This window comes from Pteropus alecto, unplaced genomic scaffold, assembly GCF_000325575.1.
Source record: "Pteropus alecto unplaced genomic scaffold, ASM32557v1 scaffold12, whole genome shotgun sequence".
In the NCBI taxonomy this organism is placed as follows: domain Eukaryota; kingdom Metazoa; phylum Chordata; class Mammalia; order Chiroptera; family Pteropodidae; genus Pteropus; species Pteropus alecto.
In genome coordinates this window covers 2,500,357-2,519,784 of record NW_006432669.1, presented here as the reverse complement: position 1 = coordinate 2,519,784, position 19,428 = coordinate 2,500,357, and the positions used below count along the sequence as shown (strand labels likewise).

The 19,428-nt window shown below is 40.6% G+C and overlaps 1 protein-coding gene across 3 annotated transcripts in view; it reads right to left on the bottom strand.

Annotated features, from left to right (window-relative positions):
* Positions 1–2,065, bottom strand: part of CEP295 (centrosomal protein 295) — a 50,281-nt gene extending 48,216 nt beyond the window's left edge. For all 3 annotated transcript variants that reach the window (XM_006907474.3, XM_015585976.2, XM_015585977.2), the window contains exon 1: positions 1,913–2,065. In XM_006907474.3, the coding sequence (XP_006907536.2) occupies positions 1,913–2,048 (136 nt within the window). In that variant the 5' untranslated portion in view covers positions 2,049–2,065. The remainder of the gene's footprint in view (positions 1–1,912) is intronic.
* Positions 2,066–19,428: the final 17,363 nt, after the last annotated feature.

The following is a 19,428-nucleotide window of genomic DNA, read 5'->3' as shown; positions in this document are numbered from 1 at the left end:
CAAAATCTTTAAACATTAGCATCTTACATAACCACAGTATAATAATCAAAACCAGGAAGTTAACAATGGCACAGAAAAAGTTAAAATCTTCAAATTTCATGAATGACTCCACTAATGTCCATTTTCTGGACTAGGACCCAATCCAAGGAAAATACATTCATTGCATTTGACTGCTGTGGTACTCTGCAGGTGCCAAGATGGGATTAAACCCACAAATATTTTATTAGGGGAAATGGCTGTATGAGAAAAAGAGGGGAGAGATGGTAAAAGCTGGGAACAATTCAGACTTCCGTGCAACTCTGACCCTGAGTGAAGGAGGGAGGAATTTGGGTTGATGCCTAAGGAAGGTTCTGCAAGACCTCTGGGGAGTCCTTAAGCCAAAGTCCCTTGTTTCTCAGGAACAGGCTTGCTAGGCTGTTATTGGCTAGGAGCAGCCAATGGGAAGTGTTTATGTAAATGAACTTCATAATGCAGGTGACGATCTGTGAATTATATTCTCAAGACTGCAGAGGTTGTCATGTCTCCTTCAACATCTCTAATGTGGGACAGTTGCTCAGCCTTTCTTTTCAAGATCTTGCCATTTTTGAAAAATGCTGGACAGTTATTTTGTAGAATGTCCCTCAATTTGCATTTAACCTTTTCTTGTGGTTAGACTGAAGTTATGCATTTTTGGCAAGACTGCCACCCTTCTCAGGGCATCATATCAGGAGGTAAATGAGGTTAACCTGTTTCACTGGCTATGTGAATTTTGATTAGGTGGTTAAGGCACTATCTACCAAGTTTCTCCACAATAGTTACTTTTCCTTTGTAAGTACCTGGTGGAGAGGTAGCTGAGGCTATATAAATATACTGTTCATCAAATTTCTGTCCCCTAAGTTTAGTATTCATTGATGATTGCTGTCTGAAACAATTACTGTGGCGTTTATCAAAAGGTATTTTCTATTTCCATTATTTCTTCTACATACTGATCGACTTCTACATACTTATCAACTGAAATCCTACTTTATGGAACAGTTTCCCCTGCTCCTTCACTTGTTTAATAAATTATTTATATCAATATGGATTTTTAAATTCTATGTATTATTACTATCCAATAACAGAAATACTACTTATCTTGCAAGATTCGGTTCTGATTAAATGGCATCTGGCATATTGTAATCACAAAATTAATACTAGATTTAGACCCAATGCTACTTACAGCAGGAAGACACTGCCCAAGTACTTAAGACACTTTGGTCTCCTTTTCTTAAATCATATAATAGGAGTAATAATACCTACCCCAATAGGTTATTTTGATGTTATGTCACTTACTGAATGTGAAGCTGCCAAATGCTTTCTACATATTAAAGATTCCAACGTTCCCTCACTGTTTTAAAAGCTCAGTTTGGAATAAGACTTAATGTCCGCAAAATTAAAGGTGGCAGACACCAAAAGAGAGCAAGCTTTCAGCCCTGAAAGGATTCCAGGCGGTGGTCTTAAACATCAACCAGGATTCGGGCACGTCCTCGAGTGACCTTGGGGGAAGGAGGGGTAGGACGCACCGAGAAGTTTGCAGCAGCAGCAGCAGCAGCAGGTACAGCGGGGGCCCTCCCGGCTGCCCCGGACCTGGAAGCTCAGGGACCCCGCGCGACCAGACCCGGGAAGAGCGAGCAAAGGCCCATGCGTAAAGGCCCCGGGCAGCTTCTCGCACGGGGGTGGCGGGTCTGGGTCAGGCCGCACCTCCTGCCCCGGAGCTCCTTAAAGCCGAGCCAAGGCCGGCGGCCCGCCGAGGCCTGAGAATCAGCGGCCGAGCTGCGTTCGCGGCGCAGCGCCTTCTCCGTGTCCCTTCCTTCCGAGCACACTCTCAGCTACCGGGCTTCGGGTAGTCGTGCACGTCCATGGACGCGGGGAAGCCGGCTCGTCTGCCACTCACCTGAGAACCTGTAGCCGGGAGCCAAGAACCGCAGCTCAGACAGCGAAGGCCCCGGCGGTCGCCGCCGATCAGCTTCCGAACAGCCGTTCCTGCGCTTGCGAGGCAGCCATCGCCGAGCCACCGTCACTTCCGTCATTCAAACCGCCCGCCAATGGCGGGGCCAAACCGCGGGAACCCGCCTAGTCCCGCCTCCCCCGGGGCCGCCGGGACTGCCGCGCTGGAAAAGCTCGCGCACGCGCGCGGGGACACGCCAGCCGCTACGTAGAGCCCATTATTTCTCATACCGCCGCTTTTAATACTTCATCTCTCTCAGCCTGCTTATTTCACAGACCAGGAAACAGAAGTTTAGAAAGGGGAAGGTACTCATCCACAGCTTTGAGGGTGGCTTTCGTCTTAAGGCACAATCATGAAGATGCCTTGAGATTGCCATCCTTTTATGTACTGAGTGCGCAATTCATTTGGTACGGTCATGCTGCAGTTAGTTTCTGATTGTTTTCATTAAAGACCTCCGACTCGAAAACAGTGAACCATATCACGATCTTCTGTTCTTCCAGAGGTCCGACACACCTAGAACATGTCAAAATTTATCTGCTATAAATAACATAATTAGGGGAAGAGTACAGATTCGCATTTATGGAGCATCTTATTGTGCCAAGTACAGTGCGCTAGGTGTAGGAGAGACATGGGTAAGTGGATTATGGCCCTTAGCCTAGATTTTGTAGTCTAGTTAAACATACCAGGAATCAGGATTAGAAAATGGGGGCTAGGGGAGAGGTAAGTCACTGACATGAATTTATCTGGCTTCCTTGTGGAGAAGAGGTCACAGGGAATTAAAACAGAAGACTGAAGGCAGGGAAACCAGTTGGGATACAACCGCAGGAAGTGAAAGATGATCATATAGAGAATGGAGAGAAGTGGGTAGGTTTAAGAGGCAAATAGGCCAAACATCAGAAATTGGTAGTTACCTAGGCATTTGGCAACTGAGTAGATGAAGGTAACATCCTACTGCAACACAGAAAGAAGAACAAGTTTGAAGGGGGATATGAGTTAAGCTTTGAATATATTTGACTTTATGCTGTTTATAGGATATCTAGACAAAGGAATGAATTGCAGAAATGTTTAGGAGGCAAAATTAGCAGTGTTAAACAATTGTGTGGGAGGTTGAGAAAAGAGAGAGTGAAGTTAACCTTACAGGCTTCTAGGTTGGGGAGAAATGTTGATGATGGTGCCACCAACCAAGAAAGAAATCAGAAGTGGGAGTCAGTAAAGTGGGCAAGGTGAGGAGCTCAGCTCTGGACATGAACTTCACATGCCTGTGGAACATCCAGTAATGTACAGTAAGCAAATGAATACAATGTTAGCCCACAGAACTGGGTTAGCATATAGATTTGGGCTTCCTTTCCATATGAGTAATACCCAAAGTTATAGAAATAGTTGAGATCATTTAGGAAGAATTCGCAGAATGAGAAGAGCAATGAGCCCAGTACCAAACTAAGGAACACCAAAACTTAAAGGAGTTGGAGAAAGGAACTGTCAAGTACATGAAGAAATAGTATGACTCCACCTCAGTTCTATAAAAGAAGCTGAGTTACAGAGAGGTTCAGTGACTTGGCCAAGAACACAGTAAAGGATGGAACCAGGACTAAAATTCACATTTTTATCCCAAATACTAGGGTTCTTCCTCCCTGCCTCCCTCTTCACTTCTTGTCACTTTTCTTATGATGAGTAATTTGTTCATTCTGAACATATTCTTCAATAGCCTCAACTCAGACTCAGAGATATGTTCCCACGCCCAACAAAAGATGTGCCCATTATTTCATGCCTTGGGCTATGTATAGTGCCCACCATGTGTTCCAAAAGCACACAGCACATTCCTCATTATGGCATTTATCAGTTCTTATTGAAAAGAGCTGTTTATGGGCTCTCTATTGATTAGACTCTGAATTCTTCAAGAACCAGGAGTGCATCTTGTTCAGTTTCCTGCCATGTAGAACTTCTCAAATGTTTGTTGAATGAATTAATTATATGTTTCATTTTCCCAACCTACATCCTGGACAGAAATTCTACAATTGGAAATTCTACAATTGGAAATTCTACAATTGGAAATTCTACAATTCTGAATTAAGGCTTGTTCTGTTTTTAACAGGAGGCAACGAGGAATCAAGGGAAGCCCAGTGGGCTTCAAGTCAGAACATTTGGTTTAACATTGCAACTCCGAGACTTTCTAGCTGTAGGACATTAATCCAAAGCCTTAGTTTCTGTTTTCGTTCTCTATTGTTGCCAAACAAACCACCCTGGAATGTCCAAAATGGCTCTCATTTCAGTGGCAGTTGATGCTGGCTGTCAGCTGAAAGTTCAGCTGGGGTTGTTGAATGGAGTGCCTTCATGTGGCTTCTCCATGTGGGTTGGACTTCTTACCAGCTGAGTAAGAGTGATAAGAGTCAGTATTCCCAGAGAAAGAAAGTGGAAGCTGCAAGTCCTTTTAAAGGCCAGGCTGAGAAGTAATTACATTAAGTTCTGCCATATTTTATTGATTAAGTATCCCAGGGCCAGTCCGGCGTCAACTGAAGGAGAAATGAACTCTGTTTCTTAATGGAGAGAGTGACAAAGAATTTGTGGCCATCTTTAATCCATCACCGTTTCCTTAGTAATATTTGACCCGCCCTCTTCACAGAGTGGTTATGAGACTCAAAAGGCATGAATTACAAGAAAGCACTTAGTAAACTCTAAAGAGCTACGTACGTGTTAGATAGTTTAACAGCTATTCTATTTTCTCTGTCCAGCGCCTTTCTGCCCTCTTCTGGTACAGACCTGACCCACCAGGTCACAAGGTTAAGCATGTGACTCGGACGGGGAAAATCATAGTTATTGATCTCCCTTGCCACTAGGGTTGACCCACGGATGGGTAAGTAATCTAAAGTGGGTCAATCAGTATTTCACATGAATTTTTCTTATCCGAGTCATCAGAGATGAATATTTTCTCTCTGGGCTCATGTTAGGATATAAAACTAGGGCTTCCCCAGTGAGGTTCCCTACCATGTAGACTCCTGCAAGCTGGTCTAGAAGAAAGAGTCTGACATTCAGCAAGGAACACAGAGAGAATCCTGACAGTGTTCAAATCCCTGACATCAGCCCATTCTGTAACTTACTGATAGGAACCATTAAGTTCCCCTTCCGCCCCCTTGTACTTAGGCTGCTTCAAATGGAAGTTTCTCTTTTTCTACAAATTAAAAGATGCTGTAGATTTATATTTAGATTCTCATAGACAAACATCTGGGCATCTTGGGAAATAATATAAAATAAAAGTTAAGATTTTGGACCTAGAGTCCAACTGCCTGGATTTAAATTTCTGGCTTAACAACTCTGTGACCTTGAGCTAGTTCCTGAAATTACCAAAAAGTCAGTTTTCTCATCTTTAAAAGGGACGTAGTAAAAGTGAGGTTTAGAGCTCTCAAGACAATGCCTGGCAAAAAGTGGGCAATAAGTGTCATCTTTTTTGGCTTTCATTTTAATACATTCATTTTAGACTACAGGAGGGAAAAAAAATCCCTTTTAAATATATTTATTGCTGTTTTGGCTTAATTTTTAATTAGGTCTTTTTGTTCTCTATAGTTTCTAGAGAGAAGTGTGTATGTTAAGCTTCTCATGTTGTTATCCCACTAGGACGAATGTTGATAAGAAGTGAGCAAGAGGAAGAGTTGCCCCTAGGCAGTAATGGCGTGAGTGTGACTGGTCACCATGTGATGCTGCCTCATCTCAAAATGCAACTGAAGCCGCTGAGGATGGGAGCAGTTTAAGTTGTTTCTTTGATGGTAACAGTTTCACTGTTCTGAGTTCACTTTAATCTTTATCCATATTTAGTGTGAGAGACTGACATTAAAGGTGGGGCTGGGGGGGGGGGCTTGATAATTCTCCTGTATAGAATTCAGAAGAAAGGAAACTCTGCAAGAAGTAAACAAACTTCCATCTAACCATCTGCCAACTGCCCTCATTCTCTCTGCCATAAACACCACAGAAGCTTAATAAGTGATAGTATCTCAATAGGGTAATTTAGAGCTGTTACCAGGAGTGAGATTAAGAGTGACCAGCAGGAGAGAAAAGGCTTTTTAAAAGTTATAAATATATGTTTTAAAGTGTGTGCGTAGGTCTATGGGTGGGAAGGAACTGGGCCATTCATTTAAGGTGAGTGAGAAATGAGAAGAGAGAATGAGGAAATTAATTGATTTTGTTTCATATTTTAAATCTTTTTCAACACATCACTAATATGATATTTATTAATATTACTACTATTTATTAAGCCATAAGCGACTGTGAATTACATACAGAGATGCCTAAAAGAAAAAGGGAGAAAATGGAGATTATCTACAACCCAGAAAAGTACATAGCAGTTGAAGAGAATTGGATGGGTTGGGGAAGAGTTTTGCAGCCATGGTCAAAAGATGTGGATTTGAACATCTGCCTTATCAACAGTTAATCTCTCTGAGGCTCAGTATCTATAAAGTGGGGATAAAAATACCTCAAATTTATTGGGCATTCTATGTGCCAGGAATATTAATACCCATCCTGTCTTTAAGAGCAGTTGTAAAGACCAAATAGAAAAAGTTATAAATATCCTACATAAAAGCATGTAAATAACTATAAAAGATCATACTACAATTTGGCCACCAGTGAACACTTGGGGCAGGCAACTTCTGCACTGCAGTTTCTTTGTTACTGCCATTTGACCTGATCCGGCTTTCATACAACATGAATCAGCACTATTGGATCATATCAAAAATTATTTCCATTTGCCAGTGAACATAACAGTAATCTACACGCATGCTACTCAAATTGTGGTTGAGGACCAGAAGCATCTGTATCATTTGGGAGCTTGTTAGGAATGCAGGCTCTCAGGCCCCACCCCAGCCTGCTAGATCCAGACCTTATTTTGAAATACATCTGCAGGCAGTTTGTACACACATTAAAGTTTGAGAAGAAGCATTACTCTACACAAAGTTGCATGTGAAGTAAATTTAGGACAAGATAATAGAACAGAAAATGGGAAGCACGTGGGTCATAGTATGAATAAGTAACAGAAGTAGACCATGCCACTATAGAAAATGAGGATAGTGGCTTCTTTTACTAATGTAGACCTCAGCCACTTTTGGTATAGGTATGAGGTGTGGTAGAAAGAGTATACTGTATTTAGTATTCTTAACCTTGCTCTGTCATTTACTAATTTAGAAAATCAGTCACTCTGAGACTCAATATCTTCATCTATAAAACGGGGATTAGAATATCTACAGTTTACATGAAGCATTGAGCACAGAACTGAGAACCCATTGTTCCTTTCTTCTTCCTTGATGGAGTGTGTCCAGGGGCTAAGAATATGATGGGTTGGTGTTATCTTTATGATGTATCATATTTCTTTTCATGGGAGCTCTCACCAGAAACCTGGGATGTGTATATGAACTGGGCATCTCAACAAGGTGGTAATTATTCATTTTTAAGCATTTTGGCTGCTGCATTATATTCATTCATTCACTGAATATTCATTGAGCATCTACTAAGTGCCAGGTTCTTTTGGTTGAGAATTAACCAGATATTAAGAATACAGCAACGTGCATAATAGACATGATTCTGCCCTCAAAACGTCAATGCAGACATGTGAACGGCTCTTATAGACCAAGTGCTAAGTGCATTAACCTGTTCATTCTTACATACCCAGCCAACGTCCTGTTCGAACCTAAAGTGGAGTTCCTATATAACTGGTGAACTTAGGGCTAGGATTAGCAAAAAGAAGAGGGCAATGACTATTAAGGAGACAATTGATGGTCTTCTACCAGAAATCCAGCACATATGGTAAACGCTCTATGGTTTCCAGAATGGAGTAATTCTAGCTATAATTCTTTGGCACCAGGAAGAAGACAGGTGGGGATCTAAGATAGTCTAACAATTTCAAAGGGAGTAATGTCTTGATAATATAATGCATATGGTATTATTGTGTTGGTTAGTGTAAAATATTTACTTAAATTATTGTCGTTTGGTGAAACAGGCATATTGAAGGGAATTCTGCTCTTCTAGAACACTGCCAAGCACAGCTGACAGAATAAATTATGCTTGCTTCAATGTCTGTATGTTTAAACTTGTTTTTTCCCTCAGCATTCCAGAAAGTGGCGACATGGGACAAATCTTTTAGCCAGACATTCCTCTATAAGGATTCCTGCCCTGCTTAAAACCTAAAATGGCTCCCTTTTACATAACACATCAACTCCAAGTGTCTCTTAACAGCTTTCCAAATCCTCTGTAATATGGCACTAAAAAGAGCAGAGCTCAGGGTTTGAGTTTATCACTAATAGTTTGGGGCCTTACTTCCTTTATTTGTAAAATAAGAATAATAATATCCACTATGCCAAACTCACAGGACTGTGTGACAGTCAAACAAAATGATGCATCTGAAAGCACTTTGTAAACTCATCTCTGAGTCAGTGCTATTTCCCAGCAAAGTGGGGGAAGAGAGCAGACCCTGAGGCCAGACTGCCTGGAGTCTGGATGATAGTGGTACTTGTTTATGGGGCTATAGTGAGGATTAAATGAGTTACTGGTGGAAAGCACTTAGAGTCAGCCTGGCATGCAGTGTTGTATGAATGTTGGCTGCTGCTGTCACTCCTGGCGCTGTTGTGGCATGTGCTCTTCATACTCTACCATGTCGTTCAGCTCTAGTTCACGTCTTATCTCCTCCATGAAGTCTTCTTCCCTTAGTTCTCTCTTACCTGTAAAATATTGCACCTACAGCCTCTGTCACACAGGTTAACTATTTTGTTTATTATTTAATGAGACGAATGTTCTCCCTGGTTAGTGCTTTAAGTCAGCATTTAATGAACACCTGCTATTCCCAGGCTGTATACTAAACAGGGAGAGTAAAGAGATATAAGACACGGAGCCCTCTCTCAAGGTGCTCATGACTAGTGGGAAAAATGATCACTTCCCCATCTGTGGCCAGATAACCAAGCAGACAATTACAATGAGAGGTGCTATACCCTGAATGTTTGTGTCCCTCTCCCACAAATTTATATGTTAAATCCTAACCTCCAATGTGACAGTGTTTGGAGGTGAGGCCTTTGGGAGGTTATTAGGTCATGAGGGTGGAGACCTTATGGATGAGATTAGTACTCTTATAAAGGAGACCCCAAAGAGCTCCCTCACCCCTTCTACCAGGTGCAGACACACAGCAGAATGGCCATCTATGAACCAGGAAGCAAGCGCTCACCAGACACCAAATCTGTTGGTGCCTTGATCTTGGACTTCCCAGCCTACAGAACTGTGAGAAATAAATTTCTATGTTTATATGCCACCCAGTCTATGGTATTCAACACATGAATTCTTGGGGGCGCAATTCAACCCATAACACTTCCTCCTGAAGCTAGTGCAAGGGCTGTGAAGTACATGAAATGACTCTGTTGTTCACATGCTTACGACTCAGGACTTTGCAGCATAGAATCGTAATATCATAGATGTGCAAAGTGTGTGAGATTCCTTGCTCCTTACTAGTGTGGGACCGATGTTGTACGACCCCCTAGTGCTGCTTTCTTCTTTCTAGCTACTGTACTGATTGCTTATAAATGGAAGCTTCGTGTTCAGAAGGATGATTCCTTAGAGAGTCAAACCAAGTATGTGCTTGACAAGTAGAGGGATACAAACATCCTTCTCTTTATTTCCACACATCTACAACTTACCCATCTTTCAAGGCCAAGGCAGTCATAAGCATTTCAACCTCTACCATTTTATTGAGTCCTCAAGTTGCCCGGTGTTACATGGCTCAAGTGACAGAGCCAAGTTTTTACCCAGGTGTTTCTGACACCGTACTCTTCCCATTCCTCTCTGCTCACTCCCTGTTTTCCACTCCACCCCAATCTCTCAATGAATATTTACTAAATACTTACAGGAACAATACTCTGTCCTTTCTGTGTTTCTCTTTAAGCCAGCTGTGATCAGACTGTATCTCAAACTATCTTTGCTCAACTTTAATTGCACCTTCTACCTCGTTTTGTAATTATTTTATAACTATGCCACATCCTCTGGTAGACAGCAAACACCTTTGAGGAAACTACTGTGTTTAATTTATCTTGCACCCCTACAGGTCTGGGTTGAAGACAGCAGTGGAATCTTGTAGCCCTCAATAAATATTTGATGAAGAAGTAAAAGAATGTATATACCCACGAATGTTAGACATTAGATGGCTTTCAGGTCTGTGTTCTGATTATTATAATATGATCTGACTTCGAAAATAACTCTGGGCTTTAATTTAGAAAAAACTTTATGTTGTTTCTGTGAGTTAAGTCTCTTATTTCAAATTCATTGACACTCAATCCCTGGTCTTTTAACCCAAAATATAAGGTTCTTTATGCCAGCACAAATACATATCAATGCGTGTATTAAAGAGAATCACCTTTTAGGCTAAGACATTTTACATTCCTTTCCTTCAAGACCTAATTTCCAGTCTTATTACACCAATTACTGTTTCAAGGTATCACTCCTCGATGCAATAGAAATTTTTGAGAGATCAGAAGAAGCATTTTGGGGACTCTTACCTTCTGCTAGTATCCTTAGAATAGTCGGAGGCCTTTTAAGCTCACTTTTATGGCTAAAATCCCATGGAGTTTGCTGTCATCTGGCTGAGTCTCAGGCTGGCTGAATTCGAGTTCAAGGATTCACAAGCGACCACTCCTCCTAGGCAGAGGCACAGGTTTACTTTTTAAGAAAGACCTTCATAGCCTTAACACAAAGTAATGAGCAATGGGCCAGTTTCAGGCACTTTCCCACCTTGACATGGTGTGACAGAACCAGTAGTGGAAGGGGAAGCAAACATCTCATAAACCACCCTTTATGGGTATTTTCTATTTCAACTCCAGTTGGAGGAAAAGTGATGGCAATTATTATGTCTACCACTAGAGGGCAGGTTAGTCAAATTTTGGAATGTTTACTGGCAATTGAGAAGCCATGGGAATTTTTCTCTTGCTTTCAAAAATCTCCCTGCATTAGACAAGAGACCAGAGTCACCAGAAATAAGAAAAAACAAAGTCAGTGCCATTGCTATTGATAAGAGTAGGTTCTCCTCCTCAAAAGGTGTACACACCTTTTTCTCTAGGTGTGTACAGCACACTAGGCCTACCATAGGGAAGTAAATAGGTAGGATATCCAGGTAGTAAACACCTAGCGCTTATATTCCAGGTACCGTGCTAAGCATTTTACCTACAATATCTTCTTTGATCCTCACAACAGCCTTCTGATGCAAAATTTTTAAATCATCATTTTACAGGTGAAGAAACAAGCTTATTAGGTTTAAATACATTGCTCAAAAGCAAGAAGCTAGATGGAATTTGAATTGATGTTTGTGAAGGAAGAGGTGGATGGGAAAAGGGAGAATCTTCAGGAATAAGTAAGTCACATTCAAAGCCTCTAAGAGGACTTCAGGGCTAGCATTGTCTATCTTATAGCAGTGGCTAAAGTGGAGAAAACATCTTTAAGCAAATTATATGTATTCATTGTAAAAAAAAAAAAATCAGTTTTTTTTTTTATTGTAGATACATTACCACATAGATAAATACAGAATCTTTACTATCAATTTGAATAATTGGTTTATCTTATTGTACTGAGATTTCTTAAATTAGTTATCCAGTTACTACTGGTAAACTTTTCATTAATTTCAAGGGTCTTTTTTTACCATTATAAACAATTGTATAACAATTTTTTGTGTCTGCTTTACCCAAGGAATCCCCTCTTTCGTTAATTGGATCCCATCTCATCTCCTTTAATTTAGAAAATGCCTGTTCTTTGTCATTATTTTCTGCCATACTCTTTCTTTAGCAAACAGATATCAGGTAATGTCTCCCATCTTTAAAAATATTTTCCCTCTATGTCACTCCACCTCCAGCTACAGTCTGTGCTGTTTCCCTAGACACCTAAAATTCTTAAAAGAGATGTTTATACTTGCCAGTCTCACTTTCTATCCTCTTGTCTTTTGAATCCACTTCAATCAGGCTTTCATCCACAGCCCTCCACAAACAGTTCTCATCAAAGTCATCAGTGACAACCATGTTGGCAAACCCAACAGTTGGTTCTCTGTCTTCCTCCTTCTTGCAGCATTTGACACATTGGCCTTTCCTTTCTTTCTTGAACGCTTTGTTTGCCTTCCACAAAAGCACTTTTGGGGGTTTTCCCCTATTAGCTACTGCTTTTCACTGCCCACAGCTCCTTTTGCTTGTTTCTCCTCGTCTTCCTGATCTCCAGTTTTGGGGGCATTTCAGTACTGACCTCTTCTCTTCTCCAACTATATTCATTCCTTAGGAGATATCCTCTGGTCTCAGGTCTAACTACCATCCATATGCCCAGACCTCTTTTTCTGAACTCCAGATTTTTAATCCAAGTGCTCACCTGATATCTCTGCTTAGATGTCTGACCAACGACTCAAACTGGATAAATCGAAAGCCCTCAATTTTTCTGACCTCACCTCATCCAACTTCTCTTTCTAGGCTTCCTCATCTCAATAAATAAACTTCTCAGCCAAAAACCTCAGAGTCAGCCCTGACTCCTTTATTTCTCTTACAACTCACATCTGCTCTGACAGGATGGCTCTACCTTCAAAACAAATCTATAATTCAACCGCTTTCAACCATCTTCGCTGTCATCCTCCCCTATTGTATCTCATCTGGATTATTGTTGTCACATCCTAAGTGCTCTTCCTGCTTACACTTTTGCCCACTGCTAGCCTATTCTCCACCCAGGAGCCAGATTCTTTACAAACTCATGTCATAGATCATTGCTGCTCTGCTCAAAGCCCTCCAATTCTGCCTGTTTCGTTAATGGTAAAACCTCAATGGCCTTACTGTGGCTAACAAGACCCTGCCTGGTCTCAGAGCACCACCCCCTCAGCTTCTACCACTTTACACCTCCCTCACTCTGCTCTAGTATCACTGGTCTCACCTTGGTACCTGCTCTTCCCTACGCCCTGCTTCTCTACTTCTTTCGTAGAAAAGTTTCTTTTCTACGTCTCCTTATCAGAGGGGCCTTTCCTAATCACCCTGTTAGGAGCAGCACATTCCATTTTTTATTGCCCTCACCCTGCTTTATTTTTCTTACCAATATCACCACCACTACCACCATCAACACACACACTCACACACACACACACACACACCACACACGCGCGCGCGCGCACACACACAATTTATTCCTTTGTCATTTGTCTCCCCTGACTACAATGCATACTCCTTGAAGGCAGGCATTTTACTTGCTTTGTTCTCAGCTTTACCACTAACTTCTAATCCAATGTCTGGCTCAGTACAGATCTGTCGAATAAATGAATATTCGTCTTATAGTACAATTATCTCCTTAGGGTAGATTTCTAGGAGTGAGATTATTGACTATCAGGTTCTGAATTTTAAAGATAAATTTGATGCATTCGATCAATTTATATTCCCATCAACAGCATATCATGACAGTGACAGTGATCCAGGGCTTGCCAAAAGGGATTTTGTCAATACTTCTCATCTTCAGTAATCTCCTAGGCAAAATATTTTCTTTTCATTTGTATTTTGGGATTATTTTCATGTTTATATATAGACTTATTGACTCTGTACATGCAGTGTTTGTGCAAATCCCTAGATTATGTTCTTTGTCTCCTTTTATATTTGATTATTTCCCTTATCAATTTGATTTGTTTATTGTGTATTAAATCTTTCTTAAGTTGATATTTTTTTTCAGTTTTCCATTTGTCTTTCAACTTTGTTTTTTATGCTTTTGCCAAAAAGAAGTTAACAATATGTTATGCAATCAAATTTATTCATTTTCCCTGGTGATTTTTTATTTCTCCAATAAAACTATAGCTATGTGAATGAATATTTGAATATTTAGCTTGCTCAGGCCTTCTTGGAAACATTTACTAAGTATGTTCTTTTCTTGTAGACAAATTTCCCACTAAAGTATTATATCATGACTCAGGTAAAAGGAGGTGGCATAGCACCACCGGGCTGATCAAACATATAGTTCCAGTAATCTGGGAGGTAGAAATGCTATACCACACCAAGATGCCATGAAACCAGTTCACAGAAGGGTGCGCTGACACACTATTAAACATCTGTGCATAAAGCAGGTGTCAGAGAGAGAGAGAGAACAGGGTTGTTCCAGACCAAAGTCAACTGTCTTGGGCACAACTTCTGAAACTTAAATGGAAGCTGTGCACTTGCATTGTTCTGCTCCAAGGAGAGACGTGCAAATGAACATAACTACACAGTTTCAGAGAATAGGAAAGGTTTACCTCAACAGGTTTCCCAGGTTGCAGAACCGTGTAATCACCAGCTATACTTCTTCCTCTGTCAGCTGTATTTGCTGACATATATCTCATTACAAAGTGGTGCTATACTTATACCTTGAGGTAGGTAACTTCCTCCCATCCACCTTCACCCCATGTGCATCAAGCACTAAAGATGTCCTCAGGTGCAGGAACAACACTTTATAGTCCCAATATAAATTATGAGTTAGCTCAAATTAATATAAGTGAGGATAGCGCTTCCCATCCATTGCGTCACAGGTATGTGAAGGTGTGTGAATGTGTGCTGAGATGTTGATTCCTCTCAGGCCCTCAGAACTGCTGGTACTGGGCCTGGGTGGCCTGAATCCTCAATCCTTACTCCTCAAAATGCCATCCGTGGACTGGTAGCATGGGCATCTTCTGGGAGCTTGTTGGAAGCGCAGAATTTCAAGCCTCATCTCAGAATCTGCATTTTCACAAGATGCGCATTGAGGCTTCAGAAGCTGTGCCTGAAACAATCAACTCTGGTCTTGAACAACTCCGTCCTTTTATCCCACTGCGATGCATAAATATTATCATTCTTTATTTGTTCCTTGATCATGAAAACGTTTGGAGAGCACTGACTCTTCTAATCAGAGCTAGGAAGAAAGTCAAATAATGTTTTTGCTGCTGTTGTTTTTTCACAGTTCTGGAAAAGTACTTGATTTTGTTGGCATTGTACCATCTCTGATTGTTCATGTATAATATATGACTTGCTTCTTTCCAACGAGACTGTAGGAACTTGAAAGAAAAGGACTATTTCATCATATAACATTTCCCCTATAATTTTTTAGTACCATAAAAGTGTTTTGCAAATTTTGCATAGGAATCACTGGGTGGGTGGATGTACTTTGTTAAATGCAGATTATTGTTCAGTAGCTCCGAGAGTCTGCATTTTTAGCAAGCTCTCAGGTGATGCTGATACTGCTGCCCTGTGGACCACACCTTGAGGAGCAAGGCTATAGAGTATTCATTTGACTCTCACAACAACTTTATGAAGTAGGTGGGTTAGATGTTATCCTCATTTTACAGATGAGGCATTTGAGGAGAAGGGAGTTAATGTACCACGTCCAAGATTCTATAGCTATTAAGTAATGTAATTAGACCCCTTATGGTGTTCGCCTCTTATAACCCTTTTTCCTTCTTACAGTAAAGGACAGAAAAGCAAGTGAGACTGGCTCTACAATGAATTGCTTGAGCAGTTTAGGGGGCTTTTTAAAGATCAAACTTTAAGACCAAAGTTTTCTCTTTCTTTTATTGAAGGCCATGACTCAGGGAGTACACTTCTGACATCCAGCATCATAGTGTCAGTCTGTCTGGGCTGCCATAACAAAACTTCATAAGGTGGGTGGTTTATAAACAACAAAACTTATTTCTCACAGTCTGGAGGCTGAGAAGTTCAGATCAAGGCACCGACAGATTCGGTATCTTGGTTCACAGCCGGCATCTTCTGGCTGTGTTCTCACAGGGGCCTCTCTGGGGCTCTCTGGGGCCTCTTTTATAAGGACACTAATCCCATTCATGAGGACTCCACCTTTATGACCCAATCGCCTCCCAAGGCCTCACTTTCAAATACCATCACCCTGGGGATTAGGATTTCAAGGTATGGATTTTGGGGAAGACAAATATTTAGTCTAGAGCACTGATGAATAAATAAATAAATATTCATCATATTTAGTCTAGAGCACTGCAAAATAAATTTTATGCAAGACACTTATTACTTTAGATCCAGTGATTCTCAATTCTGGCTCACTTGCTGCACTTAAAAAACAGATTCCTGGGCTCTACCATAAAGATACTGAATCAGAATTTTTGGAGATGGGAACCAAGCCATATGCATTTTTCAAAGCACTACAGGTGATTATAATGGATGATAAAGATTTTTTGAAAATTACCTCTCTTTTTATTTTTCTGTCCTTGCCTAGTCAATCCCATAATGGAATAGCTAACATTTACTCAGAATTTACTATGTATTTGGCAATTACTCAAAGTGTGGATAGGGGACCAGTAACATTGGCTTTTCCAAGGAGCTTGCTAGAAAAAGCCAGAATCTCAGGCTCTAACTCATACCGACTGAATCAGAATTTGCATTTTAATAAGACTTCAAGGTGATTCGTATGCACTTGGAGTTTGAGAAACACTGATCTACTTGAAAAAGCTCATTTTATTTTATCTTGCCAACACAATATGTGGGCATTAAGGTCTAGGGAAGTTAAGTAAATTGCCTAAGGTCACGTAGCTAATAAGAATTCAGACAAGGTCCCATCTGGCTCTAGAACCCTTGCTCTTAACAGATATACTAGTAATTCTCATGATATTGCATACAGATTTTCCTAGGGAGCTAATTAAAAATATTGATTCCTGTGCTTCCTTCCCTGAAATTCTGTACCAACCAATCTGGGGCAGGGCTTAGAAATCAGCATTTTAACATACCCATCCCAGGGATTTTGAGGCAGGTGGTCATAGTCACAGAACACAATCTGCAAAGCACTGCATTTTATTATACTTTCTGAATGTACTTTTAGGAGAACTACCCTGTGTTTCCAGAGCACTTCAAAGTGAAGTTATGGCTGATAGTAATAAAGATTTTTCCAACCTTAGGTGGAACCAGAGCCCCTGGAAACCTGTGGAACCCACCCCAACTTTTGGGAGAGAGCGTAAAGGAGCCCCCCTACAGCTGAACAGTTGTACTGAAGCAAAGGTTTAATTGAGTACCAGGCAGACACTGAGGACAGGTAAGGGAAAGATTGGGATATATTTAAGAACAAAACCAAAAGCTTGTTATTTTTCACAGTCTACAAAATGGAACACAGGCCGGGATGTTGGCTTCTTTTTAAAATTTTTATTATGATTTCATGTATAATTTAAATCACTGGATGGCTATAACTCCTGCTAATAAATTGTGTATACCTTCAACATAGTAAAAATCAGCCAGCATGGCAGAATCATTCTATTCATTGCTGAACCCATTGGAACATAGCTGACATAAAGAACTATGAATAGTAACTAGCCACAAAGGTGAGGAAGCTCTCCTCTTTAATTTTGATAGAATACATTTTTTAATATGGATAGATAGACGATGATAATGATGATGATGATGATGATGATGATGATAGATAGATAGATAGATAGATAGATAGATAGATAGATAGATAGATGCAACACCCCTAAAGAGCTCAGAGTGTGATACACACACATTCACATTCCCTTCTTTGAGAGAACTAAGGGAAAGAAGGGGAAACAATAAGTAGTAGTAAATTATTTTGTAAGACTCACCATTTTGAGTCCATTCATTCGTTGTTTTATTTAACAGCCTGTATTAAACATTTATTACACTCTGAGCCATTTGGTTGCTACTTGAGTCTATCGTAGCCTTTATCTTCAAGATAACAGGGTCTCCTGGAGGTGTAGGAAGAAGGTAGGAGGAAAAACATAGAAATACTCAGTTTTAATGCATTAACTTAAGGAAATGCCTCCCCAAAATATATCACTCTGGAATTTATCTGTTATTAATAAGGAGGAAGTCTGAGTCTTGAAAAATGTGACAACAGTGAGCAGTCCCTGTTTTGCAGAAGCCTTTGTACTCAGTGTCAGACATACCTCACAGCAAGCAGTAGGCTCTGAGTAGTTATCCCAGTCTCTCAGGCAAGGAGAGGAAGAAGCCCTTGGAGGGTAGAAATGTTCCTAAGGTCACAGCTATGTTTGTCAGACCCTGGAGCAGCAGTCTTTTGAACGTGCCACCATATTTTCATGGTTGAGAAGGTGAATAAAGAGAAAAAAGGAAAATCCGTACCTGAAGAAAATTTGACATAAAAAGTAACACCTCTAATGATTACTGCTGGGTTTTTAGAAATTCGATCCTGTAGTATTGGATAGTTTGGTAATTTCTAGACAAGTAGATGGACTGAACAGGGACAGATGGCTCTTTCCTCTTATCAGGCCTGGAGGAGAGGCGTGCCATGAGATTTAAGGACGGCCTTCTAAGGTGATAATGCTTAGTTTACCCTAAGGGGACTCCGTTTTCATGTAACATGCTAGATTCTAGGATGAGATTTTTTTAAAAGGCCTTAAACCCAGAAAGATGGATAAAATCAAGAGGCTCAGAACATTACAAACCACTTCCCAGATGCTAAATAGTTATAGAATACATATGAGTATGCTGTTTACCCCTGGCTGATGGGTCTATGTTTTCTCTCTGATGTGTTGGGGCTGGAATCAAGTGTGGCGGTTTGTGTATCTGACTAAAGTTTCTGTAAGGGTTAGGAATCCAAGGATGTGGGAATCATTCATGCTATAGTGAAAAAATAAGGCGCCCAAATCTCAATATTTATGAAAACAAAGATTTATTCCTCACTCCTATGTCCAACATGTGTTAGCTCCCACTCCATTCCATATCTCCATGCTGGGACCAGGCTGATGGAGCTGCTGCTCCCTAGAATCTTTTCTGTCATTGAGAAAATGTGACAGAGGGAAAAAATGTAGTCAAACCATGTTCTTTTTTTTTTTTTAATTAAATTTATTGGAGTAACATTGGTTAATACAATTATATAATTTTCACATGTACATTATAATTTGACATCTATATATTCTATTGTGTTTACCATCTAAAGTCCTATTTCCTTCAGCTACCATATATTTGATCCCCTTTACCCACTTCGCTCTCCGCTCACTCCCCTATATTTGACCCCCTTTACCCCGTCTACCTCTCCCCTTCTCCCCCACTCCCTATCTCTAGTAACCACTAGTCCATCGTCCATGTCCATGAGTCTCTGTTTGTTTGTCCTGTTCATTTGTTGTTTTTAGGTTTATACCCCATGTATAAGTAATACCATGTGATTTTCAACTTTTTCTGTCTGGCTTATTTCACTTAGCATGATTATCTCGAGGTCCATCCATGTTGTGGCAAATGGCAGTATTTCATCTCTTCTTATTCGAACCATGTTCTTAGTGTCACCTCTGCCCACTTTTCAATGGCCAACTGAGCGCACAACCACTCCAGAGTTCAACAGGGCAGGCTTTTATAATCCTCTCACAGGGAGAAGAATCAGAATATTTGGTGATGAGTAAAATCAATCTACAGCAATGAGTAAAGAGTCCTGAGGATCAAATTTGGGATCTAAATTCGGAGGTCAAGTGCAATGGATGAGAGTAAACCAAAATTGGAAGAGAAGACCAGTGAGGCTAGAAC